This window comes from Gavia stellata, chromosome 6 (assembly GCF_030936135.1).
Source record: "Gavia stellata isolate bGavSte3 chromosome 6, bGavSte3.hap2, whole genome shotgun sequence".
Lineage (NCBI taxonomy): Eukaryota > Metazoa > Chordata > Aves > Gaviiformes > Gaviidae > Gavia > Gavia stellata.
In genome coordinates this window covers 53,011,673-53,023,816 of record NC_082599.1, presented here as the reverse complement: position 1 = coordinate 53,023,816, position 12,144 = coordinate 53,011,673, and the positions used below count along the sequence as shown (strand labels likewise).

The 12,144-nt window shown below is 40.9% G+C and overlaps 1 protein-coding gene across 1 annotated transcript in view; it reads right to left on the bottom strand.

Annotated features, from left to right (window-relative positions):
- ELMO1 (engulfment and cell motility 1) overlaps positions 1–12,144 on the bottom strand; it is a 260,399-nt gene that overhangs the window by 16,764 nt on the left and 231,491 nt on the right. Inside the window, exon 17 of the mRNA XM_059818282.1 lies at positions 6,519–6,631. Coding sequence (XP_059674265.1) covers positions 6,519–6,631 — 113 coding nt within the window. The remainder of the gene's footprint in view (positions 1–6,518; positions 6,632–12,144) is intronic.

The following is a 12,144-nucleotide window of genomic DNA, read 5'->3' as shown; positions in this document are numbered from 1 at the left end:
AGGAATATATCTTTCCAACTCTAAGATTAAAACAATGATTTTTTCCTAATAAAAGCCAGCATGGTCTCACTACCTTTTCAATGACCTGGCCGGGAAGATGGTGTAACTGAAAAAAAAAATAAATACCATGAATTCCTTTCAATTTAGCACAAATGGGGCGGGTGTTGTTAGCAAGGGATTGAAAAAGTTTGGCTCTTTAACCTTATAGGGGTTATAGTGTTTTGGTAACCTTGGTCCTGTATCAACGCCCTGCTCCAAAAATAAAAGAGGGAAAAACCCCTTAGTGAAAATATCTTACTTCGTTTTTAGGAAGGGGTGGTTTTATGGGAAGAAACCCTAGCTCTGAAGGCTTGTGGAGCCTTTTACAGCAATTCCCCATAACCACAGGTTAATTAAAGAACTAATAGCCATAGACTGTAGCTTGAAGCATGTCCAGCGTGATTCTCCTGCGGGCTCACTAATAACTGCCATCGCACCACAGCTTTGCTATCAAGAGGAAAACCCTTAAATGAAACCTACAAATGGAACTAACGAGGTTCCCTCAGCCGCACCCACTAAATGCCTGCACCAGCCAGGCTGAGCAGGGCGATCAGCACGTTAGTGATGGGAAGTAACCCTTGCTTCTACAACCACCTCAGCCTTACCAGCTGGGGTATGTTTTTCAGCCATACATGATGTTACAAACAGTTTATCAGACAATATCCCATTTATGTGAGATCTCAGTGCCTTGGAGGGGAACAGTTTTAAAAGGGATGCATACTATTTTACTGTACTGCAGGTGCTGAACACAATTTTGTTGGAAAAGTAGTGTATAAAATAAACTTGCAGCCAAAATAAACATTATATGAAATTGCTTCCACTGACAAAAAGGGTGAAGAAACCTTAATTACAGAACAGCATGTGGGAAGTGGCCAGCATTTACTTTCAGCTCTAAACTGATAAATAACAAAAAAAACCAAAAGAAAAAGCTCCTTTCTGCCATGATTAGAAAGCGGTGTTTATAAAACAAAGAAAAACTACTGTCCAAACCCTCCAAAGCTCTTAAACCCAAGTCTGGGAGTTGAAGTGCCGCAAGAGGCTTTAAAGACGGGACAGGCATTTCTCAATAGACCCTGTACTCCACAGCTGGCAGATCCGCGTGTATCTGCACAGCTGGGGTGGGGCAACTGTCTGTTCAGGAAGGAGTGCAGTTTGTTTTGGTTTTAGGCCCAGCCTTATGAATTTGCTCCAAAGCCTAAATCCCTTCTGTGAGCTACAACTCTTATTTTGTATCCAGTGTTATTACACCTGCCTCAGTAAAACTCCTCTTCAGAGCAAGCAGCTGTAGGGAAGGCAGTCACTAACCAGAGAGTCTTTAGAGGTGATGTGGGCTTGTGATTTCATCGCAATTTTCGGACACTACGTCATTTACACTTTCCAGTGAGCCCTTACGTCTTTTAGCTCATGGACCACTGATGCAATCAAATTAAGGTGCTAGAGATTCTTCTTTGGGAAACAGAATTAATCATTCTGTTTTTTAACCTGAAAAGGTTTCAGATAAGTTGTTCTGATTTTCAGATAATTGCTAGCGCAGCTAGTGGGTTAAATATATCGCAGCATATTGTTAAAGATTATATATGAGGTTAAAAAAAAATCCCAAATAACAAAATCAGCTACAATTTGGCTAGAAGAGTAATATTCAAAACTGTGACCAAATAGTAGGGCACAGAACATTTTGCTGATGGGCTACAGAGTACTTGGCCATTCACATAGTGTGTTTTCAATTGCATTAATGGCCAATGACTCATATGCCCTTAACAATGCTATCCCAGGTGAAGAAGTGCTGTGGTTAATACAGAGGCACTCTATAGTTAGAATCTGGGAAGAAAATAGCTCAGATATGCATCGGCAAAAGTCTGAGAGTATACGTTTTATCCCAAGATATGTTCCAGATTACTAAAGGAGTTTTTTGTTCAAAGAAAATCTTCCTCATGGATTTAGCAACAGGAACACACTTTTAAATATATCAGTGAAAAGATATGTATTTGTGTAGATTTTAGATATATGTATGTCGACTCACCCTTTTTCTTTCATTGTGTTCTTTCTTTAATGCAACCGTAGTGACACATTTTCACTCTAACTGGTCTGAACTGCTTAGATGAAAGCCAGCAAGCCCTGCAAATGACTGGCAAATAATTGACCTGTGGCAATGCTGGAGGCATATTTGGTTAACCAGTTCCTCTCAGCAAGTCACACTCTCACAGAATAGTATTTTTATAGGACTACGGAGGGTGGGATAGAGTAGCAGTAGCGAAGAGGCTTGGCAGAAAAAAGACAAAGTGTGTGTTCTTGTTCAGAAGTGTGTTACTTATCCTAGCAAGAGATGGAAAACCTGTCTTCACTTGATTTTTTGTTTCAATTTAAGCTTCCTCTTTCCCGGCTACTTCCATGGTGCCTTGTATTTTTATTTTAATGGTGTGTATCACCAGGCTTTCCTTCCCTTCCAAAAATTACTGTTCAAGAAACCTCATCTTTGGCACTTCAATCACACACAATTTCTCTATAATCTTTATAAAGCTAAAAGGGGAATTTATTACTGAGAGTGCACCCAGCAACATAAACTACAAATGTACTGGATGACAGCATCAAAAGTATCTATTATCCTCAATAAAATGCCTTTATCTGCTACTTAGCTCTACTGGAAATAATAACTTTTGGGGTTGTAAAGTGCTCTGCAGGCTTTTGCTTTAGTCTTCTCCCCTTTCTTTTAGGAATTAACTAAGGAAGGAGAAAGCTGAAGAGGTCTATCTGTCAGCTGATGTCCACGGTCAAGGAACAAAGTGGGGATTTGCAGAGCTTCATGATCTGCTGTTGAACAATGACCAGAAGGGCAGGCTAGATTTTACAGTTTCATTTCCAACTGATTAAGAGTGCTTAATAAAAACAGGTGTTAGTGCTGCAGTGCTCCTATGAAACCTTGCAAGGGAAAGGCCATGTATTCTTTGAAAGTGTTAAGGATCCTGCTGGGACAACAATGGTATTTCTGAATTTCGGCTACAGAGAGATCCTGCTGATATGATAATCCTGTGCTGAAACAGAAAAGGCAGAGATCTGATTGCAGATACCTCACAGCTTAATCTTCAGCATCCCCCCAGTGAATTACCTGTTAGATTGGAGACTTTCCAATGCCAAGTGTATATGACAGTGTTTCACCTCTTCTCAAAAGACCCTAAGAGGTTGTAAATTCCCTGCTCATTTTTTTATAAGTCAATTTTTTCAACTTACTGTGACTAACCATGTGTGTCCTACCACATGTTCAAACACCAGTCTTAACAGAAGTTTGCTCTGCAGCCTTTATCATGGGATAATGCCTGTTAATTATTTTTAAATGGGCAATTTAATGCTTTCAGCTTCTCCTGTGTAGGGCACGTTCAGGTTCTTCTTGTACAAACTGTAGATTTGCGACATTTGTTCCAGGATTGCCTCAAGGGAAAAAAAGAACCATAGGAAAGGTACAAGAAGCAGTATACATACTAAAGTAAACCACCTACCTGATCTTAGTACTCTTACAAGTAGGTTGCTACATAACAGGCAAATCGTGATACCTCACAGCACTCCCCATTTCTGTTTCAGTTCCAAATCAATCTGGATGGACCACAGCCCTTTTGAGGGCCTTGGTAATGCTCTGTGGCAACTGAATTCAGCTGGAGCAGCAAGCAAGTGACGGGGCTCCTGAACCCCCAAGTAGCACAGGGCACATGTAGGTGGAGGTGGGCTGGGGGAGAGGACATGGGGAGGTGGGGTAAGGCCAACAGAAGACACGCTCCGGAAGTTGGGACTTGTACTATTTTTATCAGGACATTCAGAGGAATTGTCTGAAAGCTTGGCTGTCCCGATGTTTAGTATCACTAGCTAAACCTCTCGTCCTCCATTCACTTTACTTCATCTCCTAGTTCTTGACATCATGACAGCCCTGGTCTCTTATACAGCTAGCTCTGCTGGGGGTACAGGAGACCCTGAAGGATAAAGGCTGATTTCAAGAGAGCTGCTTCTGCTTTGTGCCAGCTGCCACTATTTGCTATATGGACTGTGCCAGGCACTGTACATACCTAAAAAAAGATCCCAGCTGAATGGCTTATACGCTAAACACGCTTGTGTTTACAAACCATACTTTGCTTCTTCATTAGATCGAACAGTGTTAGACCTTACCAAGTTTTTGCACCTCAAATACTGTGTTCAGTTTTGGGCCCCTCACTACAAGAAGGACATTGAGGTGCTGGAGCGTGTCCAGAGAAGGGCGACGAAGCTGGTGAGGGGTCTGGAGCACAAGTCTGATGAGGAGCGGCTGAGGGAACTGGGGTTGTTCAGTCTGCAGAAGAGGAGGCTGAGGGGAGACCTCATCGCTCTCTACAATTACCTGAAAGGGGGTTGCAGAGAGGTGGGTGTTGGTCTCTTCTCCCAAGTGACTAGTGATAAAATGAAAGGAAATGGCCTCAAGTTGCGCCAGGGGAGGTTTAGACTGGATATTAGGAAAAATTTCTTTACTGAGAGAGTGGTGAGACACTGGAATAAGCTGCCCAGGGAGGTGGTGGAGTCACCATCACTGGAGGTGTTCAAGGAACGTGTGGACGAGGCATTGTGGGACATGGTTTAGTGGGCATGGTGGTGTTGGGTTGATGGTTGGACTTGATGATCTTACAGGTCTTTTCCAACCTTAGTGATGCTGTGATTCTGTGATAGTCCTGGTGGCCTCATCTTCTGTAATGGTTGAGTCTTCTCCCTCCCTTCCAGGGGGATAATTTACACTTCTGTTTCAGGGAATACAAGGAGTCTAACATAAAGCACACACAACTCTTCAGGGCATGTGGAAACATGCCCTTCTAAATGGGCTTGTTTCCGACAAAAACCAATATATTTCAGAGAAGATCAAGTTCTTTGAGGCATAGTCGTGTGTTTTATTTGTTTCCAAGGAATCATGAACTTTTTTGGCCCTGTATAAATGTGACATCAAAGCAATTAAACTGGTGGCTTATACAATGCACTCCAAGGCATGATACATAGCAACCTTCTCAACTGTGGACCAGAAGATTACGTTGATTTTTTTTTTTAATTTTTTTTTTTTAACTTCAACTCCACTCATGTAAGTTGAACCAATTTATACCCGCTAAGGCTTTTGATCCTATAAATCATGAACTAACAACAGTTCAAGATAAAACAAACAGTCTAGCTTCCCCTTGGAGATCTGCCAAAAAGAAGAACATTTGCCACAAGCCCTGCTCCTTCCCTACAATTTCAGTCATTTGGATTAAGGCTCTGAGAAAAATAAAATAAATACCCCTCACTGCTGATAGCCAAACCAAACTATCCATTACTTTAGCTACTTTCACTCTGTGAATATGCTGCTGAAGGGAAAAAACGTATCATGCCTCCCTATGACATCTGTATAGAAAGTCCCTAAACTCTGTGCAGTAGGCTTCATAGGTGTTTGTAGGCTTGACAGAGAGAATATAAAGCTGCATCACATTTTTCTGCAACTCGAACCTTTCATAAAGGCTTTGAAATTTTCCAAAATAACCTCCCTACATTACGGAAAATTGCCTTCTGGTTTCTAAGGAAGGAGGCACTGCAGAAATACTTCTCTCTGTGAAGAAATCAGTTTTTCCCAATTGGTCTGAAGGTCTCAAATATTGATCTTTGTCAATTCTTACTCTTAACTTTTGTAACTTTCTAATTTGTATTGTATTTACAGTGGAAAACAAACGGCAATCTGAATCCTCACAAAATGAGGGGTTTAAATGGAAATTTTTGGATACAACTTCTAATTAATCTGCTGAATTTACACTATGTCTCTGTTACTTTGTCCGGAGAAAGAAGCGTGCCTCTCTGAGGGGAAAAGAGCCACAGAGATTTTGACTGTATGAAATGAGCTGTAAATCTAGCACTGAGCAATGACTCATAGGATTGGGAAAATAATGTTCTCATGTCAATGAAGTATTCATCTGGAGGTACACAAATTACTGATCTAAGTGCTTTTTAAAAGTATATTTAAACACCATAATATATTTAATGTGTACAGTAACGTAAGACAAAAAACAAGGACAGGCAGTACTAAAGGGAGGGGTGCAGAATGAGCTCATCGCATATACAAAGGTGGTCCAAGTCTGAGAGATTCAAATTCTGGCTACACCAAGTTTCATGTGCTATTGCTGCAGAGGCAGAGATTTTGTTTTGAGATGAACAAGAAACCTGGACATTCCGGCAGAAATCAAAATGCTCAGTTCAGAGTGCAAGACTGCTGCTTGAGATTTTTGTCTAATGCTGGACTTGTTCCAGATGTCTGTGTGATGAAGCCAAAACCAGTTCAGGGAAACACAGGAAATCCTACAACTGTAACTAGGAGATGCTTTCAGATGTCCCCTGGTACAAGCAGTCAAAACAGCACTACAACCAAGGATCTCGCCAGTAAAAGTAGTATTCCTCATCTCAACTTCCAAACAAAAGTGACAATAAAAAGCCAGACTAGGCAGTCTGAGCTGTACCTTGCCGACGCCGACTGTTGAGTTTCCTAAAGCAGGTGCCCTCCACAAGTCGATTGAGACGTTGCTGCTTGATAAGTTCTAAGATCTCAGGCTGAATCTTCTCTTTTAGTTCCCTTGGGAAGAGAGAAAGTAGGCACTTGTCAAATTCAGTCAAAGACCATCCTCCTTCCTCTGAGACATAGTCTCACAAGATGTTTCTGCATGGAGTTTGAAGGGGACAACAGTCACAGGCAGGCCCAGGTCAGAATCTCGTCTGCTCCAGGAAAAACAACCTTTTTCTTATAACAAAGAATGGGAGCCAAGATATCTCTGTTGTAGACATTTCCCTGCTCGACATCAGTGTATGACTCAGGCAAGTCACTTTTTTATTTCTTACTTTACTTACCTAAAAACAATGCTTTCTATAATGCATCAACAAGGTTTTTCTGTGGTGAATAATGGTCTTTCATCGTAGGAGCACTGTGAAGCTTATTTGAGGATCTGTCACCTTTTGTTGCATGATCCTCTGCTGGTATACTTTACTAGCAGTATTATTTAGGACAACACAAGAAGGCTAAAATACATTTTGAAACAACGATAAAAAACAGCGAGCAATGCCAATAAGCTAAAATAACGACCAGCGCTGTATGCTTGTTCTTAATTCCACGCCATTCAGTTAATTCATTATTATCAGAATTTTGTGGAAGACTAACCCATGACTAGGGATTGTTCAAGGATCAAACTTTACCCCTGCCCAGGAATGCAGAAACCCACAGTGCATTTACAAATAATATTATATATCCTTCAGAAAAATCCATTTTCTACATTCTACTTTGATAAGAGTTCAACATGTCAAGAACTAGGCAGAAAACGTATGCACATATTATTTAAAGTTTGATTTCATACCCCATCACATGCATTCACAGATGTCTGAATTCATCAGTTATATCCTCACTTAGATTCATTAAGAATACATAAAAGACAGGTTTAAACACCAAGTCGACAGCAAGCCTAGTAAGATTAAAAAATAACTGAATGTGTAGAGGATTTAGAAAATATGAAGTGTGTCAGAACGATAATTTTGCATTGCTGTGCAAATTAGGTAATACCAAAAATCATTCTGTCTGGCAGTATGTTCCAGCAATCATCATCAAAAAGAAGCAAAGCTGTGGTATCCCATAGAGACAACAAAAATCTCTCTCCTTGAAAACTTAGGGACCCCAGTCTCTGCTGATTTCCACATTCATTTGGATCCTATACCTTTCATCTGCCAGACCCCCACTGAAACCACTGGAAGTCCTCTGCTAGAAAGATCATGCCTTTTAACAAAAATGCCATCCTTCCCCCAGGTATTAACAAAATGCTTGGAGTTCTTGATGCATAACCCACTGCATATTTACAAGCTGTGAAAATCTAGCTGGTCAAAAATCAAGGAAGCATTGTAACTATAGAAACAGGCCACGTTTTGGAAATGTATTATTAGTCCTTTAGGACAACTTTCAAGCATTGTTGTTTTCTCATTGGGAACTAAGATATAAATAAGCTGAATGGTTAAATACTGTGACTAAAAGAATTTTGAGCTTGAATAAATGTCTTGCCTTTACTGAGCTGATGAGCTTCCCCGTTCCTCAGGTAAGAGCTGGGAGCAGGGGCTGAGGAGAACAGTGTTAAAACACAGCGTGGATTACTCAGCAGTCCAGGCTGCAGACTAAATCTCCAGCTGGACTGATTTCAAACATTCAAGACTGGTATAAACATCAGTTTGATATTTTGGTAGTTTAATTCAGAAATTGGATGGTTATCATTAAATAGGTGTTAAAGTTATCAACATCATAGTTGTAAGACACTACTGAAAAAACAAAAATGAATGGGTCACCCAGCACATTAACATCTGACTGTTTGCTCAGAGTATTCCCTCTTCTGTCCTCTAAAGCTCCATCTGCCCTTTACAAACCAGAGGAAGAGAAGGATTTTTAACCAGTCCAAGAATAAACAGCTAATCCTCTCTGACGTACTTCACTGTCTAAGGCAGACTTTCCACAGGAGGAAGGGAGGTAGGAAAGAAGAGCACCTTCCGCCTCCCTGCTGATGTGCTGGAGTCCCTCTACACATGTGCATATATTAACTCTCACAACCATGAAGCTCAGAGGTAGTATCCTCTTCTGTTTTACAACCCCCATACTTGAACACACAGAGGTTGTGGAGACAACTCATTACTCCACGGAGAAAGTCTTCAGTGACTTTGGACTTTAGTGACAACCCATAAGTCCATCCCTCCCTTGCCATGGTCACTTGCACTTACTCTCCTCAGCAGCTCATTCCAACACGTGGTTACTCTGACTTGCATGGTTTTCAGCTATTTTTCAGATGCCATGACGCCAAATACATTTTTTGCAAGGTGATCCTGCCACTTAGTGCTCCTCACTGTCAAGGTTTCTGTTCCACCACTTCAAGGTGACAGAAATGGGGCAAAACAATCAAACCACAGCACACAGTTAAACAAAAGATGTGCTTCTTTGAATCTTTATATTTCCTTCAGAAAGCCATCTGAAGGCAAGGGAGTTCAGTTCCTCAGGGTCAGTGTCTAAAGACAGGAAGGTTAGAAAAATAATCTCTGTACAAGAAATGGGTCCTCCTGCCTAATTTTAAAATCAAACAGGAACAATGAGCTAAAGGAAGATCATAAATGCAAATATGTTTTGTGAAAATTTTATTTATTGTCCTTCAGACGACATCGGCTTAACAGTTTGTGCCTTGTGAAGAGAGAGAGAACAAACTCAGAAAATCTAAGGCGACAGCAGCTTTAAAAATTGCTATTCGTTTACTACTGTGTTCCTGTCACATAAGGATGGCAAAAGTTAGTGGGCTAATAAGACAGAAGGGTTGAGGGAACGACACAGTAATATGTATGATCCCTAATTTTCTGATCTCACTGGTCTTGGCACTATAGGCAATACTGACAACAGTTACTTGCTTTTAAAATAACAGACCTGAATTGTCTGCAAATCTGAAAATCATTAGAAACTATTTTTAAATTATTCAAGTGATACTAGCTCTTCTTCAGCACCAGTTATATCTGTCCCCAGCTTTTACCTTTCCAGCTTATAGTTAAGACTCTTTTTTGTTAGCTGTTTTCCTTCCAGGATGGGGCATATTACAGACTTTTAAATCATTATAAGACAACAGAAGAGTAATCCCAGAACTGCTTTCATGTGTTCTGTCCTTTTATCTTTCTGGCTTGTAGCTATGCCCTCTCCTAATCACTTCACCCATTTAGAGCAGGGCATTAGTGACTCTTTCTAACATTTCAGAGAAATCTGCAAGATAAAAAGCCGAAAAGCATCCACATCCCTCCCTCTGTTTCCCTGTATGTTGCTGATTTTTGCACAGATGTTACTTAGCAATGGCTCCCTAGCTGACATTAACTCTCCTTTAACCAGCAAGCCTCCACTTGGGCGTCAGATCTTTATCTGGTATTAACCCACCTCTGTTGCCATTTAATGTGTCAAGGAGATCCCTGGTCCTCTACAGGCCCACAGGATTCCTAGACACCTCCTTCCACAGCCATTCAAAATGAACCAGTGATACTTCATCATTTCATTGTGGAATGGCAGTTTGGATGATCAATAATGATCCCAGAACCTTGAATCGATTCTGTTCTGAAGGAGTTTTTGTTTTCCCTAATCAAAAGTAGAAACTGAAAAAACTTTATCTCATGTGATACATCAATGCTTATATAAAAGAAACAACTAATCCTTGCAAAACAAGGTGGTTGTAGTTACAAGGATCTAAGGCAACACTTTCCAGCTTACATTCAAATCCAGCTTAACAGAAGCTTCTCTCATCCAGCAGCTTGAAAACTTAAAACTTCAGCGCTTCATACAAGGAACAGCAGAGAAACACTTCTATCATGTTGAAAGGCAGGAAAAACCATCATCTGATTGCCATATTCTCACACAGAATTAAACAAGGCCTGCCGACTTTACATTCACCTTTGTGCGCAATCTCTTTTAGCATATCTGCAAGGCTTTAAAATATACAGCACAGCCACGATTGCTCTCTTCACTCACAGTCTCTTTCCCTACAATGAGGCCATGATTCTGTACTTCTACCAATTGTGCCATCTACGCAATTTGAGAGAGTTCAGTACAGGGAATCAAATCAAAGGGGAAAATGAAAGAACCGTTTCTTTTCACAGTCAAGAATAAGTGATCAGGGATGCAATCAAAATGCAAATGCATAGAGTTAAACCTCTGCAAATGCAGTTGTGATTACTTAACCACCTTATCGATTTACTTAACCTTTACAGCCTTTAGGCTTGGCCTTTGTCGTGAATCTGAAATGACTCTCTGGTAACACCTCAGTTGCTTTTAACTATTTGTATTGGCTGTTTCACTCATTCCATGATGGGGAAGGAGACTCTGCACTGTGGCAGCAACTAGCCAGAGCGATACTGGAAATACAGAGCTTGCAGAGGGTACTGGCAAGCTTCACAAGGCTAGGCAATGGCGCAAAAGAATATAAATAGTTGACCTGTATCATACTTAAACAGTTGACTCATAGGGAAAGCAGGGAAAAAGAGAAGCTTTGGTGACAAGCTTAGCAGTACTGAGCGGCTTTGAACCACTAAACGTTGCAGGGGATTGGCAGGGGATTTCTGAGCAGTGTAATGATGCGAAACTGACTGGAACCATTTGTAGCTTTTTAATTGATGCATTACTATGAGTGACATCAGTTCTAATTGGGCATTGGGTCCTATCTTCTAATACACTGAAAACATAAAAGAGGCATTCCCCCTTTGATCCACATTGGTATGATTAAAATTTAAGTGTGTAATTCTACTTAGCTTATGCTTCCGCTGTTGCCCTGCTGCCCCAGGAGGAATGTGTACTTAGATATCTGTATGCTTTAGAAACAAATCAAAATTAACATCCTGCTTCTGAATCCTGAAATGCTCTGGTCCAAACCATTCTCTATACCTTTGCCTTGAGAAGGAGATTTGGAAAACCACGAGCCATTCCACTTGAAACATGGTCAGGATTTCATGACATTCCAGCTGGTGCTTCTGGAGTCCTCACCATTCCTCCGCTGATCTCAAAAGGTTCCTGCTATTCTCAGCATATCGTTTGTGCACCATGGAGTCTGCATCTGTCCTATGCCATCAGTTCAGCCACAAGCCCAGACTTGGTCCAAAGCCAAGTAGAGCCTCCATTTTTCATAGACCAGAACAAAGGGTATTCAGAGAAACAGGAAGGTGCTATGGTGGTGATATGAGCATTTGATACTTTGCGGTAGACAACAAGGAAATGAGAATCCCATGGGCTAGCTGTCAGAATGCTATCATTTACAAATAAGTAACTGCTTGTCATTAACACCGAAGGTAATGCCATAAACAAAGACAGTCATACACAACAGCACTCTTTTGTGGAGCCAGCGTGTATTGGCTCCTTTTCTTCTGGGCTTCTCCCTGTCTCACTCAGAGAAGTGACATTTGGAAATTTTAAAGGCCCTTGGATAGAAGACAAAGTTGTGGTGTTTGTTTTTTTTAAAAAGCCACTACCAGCACCAAAACCAGGCTCACAATCATGCAAAGCTAGGAAATGTCAAAGCACTGTTTCATACAAATAAGCCATGTGAGACCCTGTAG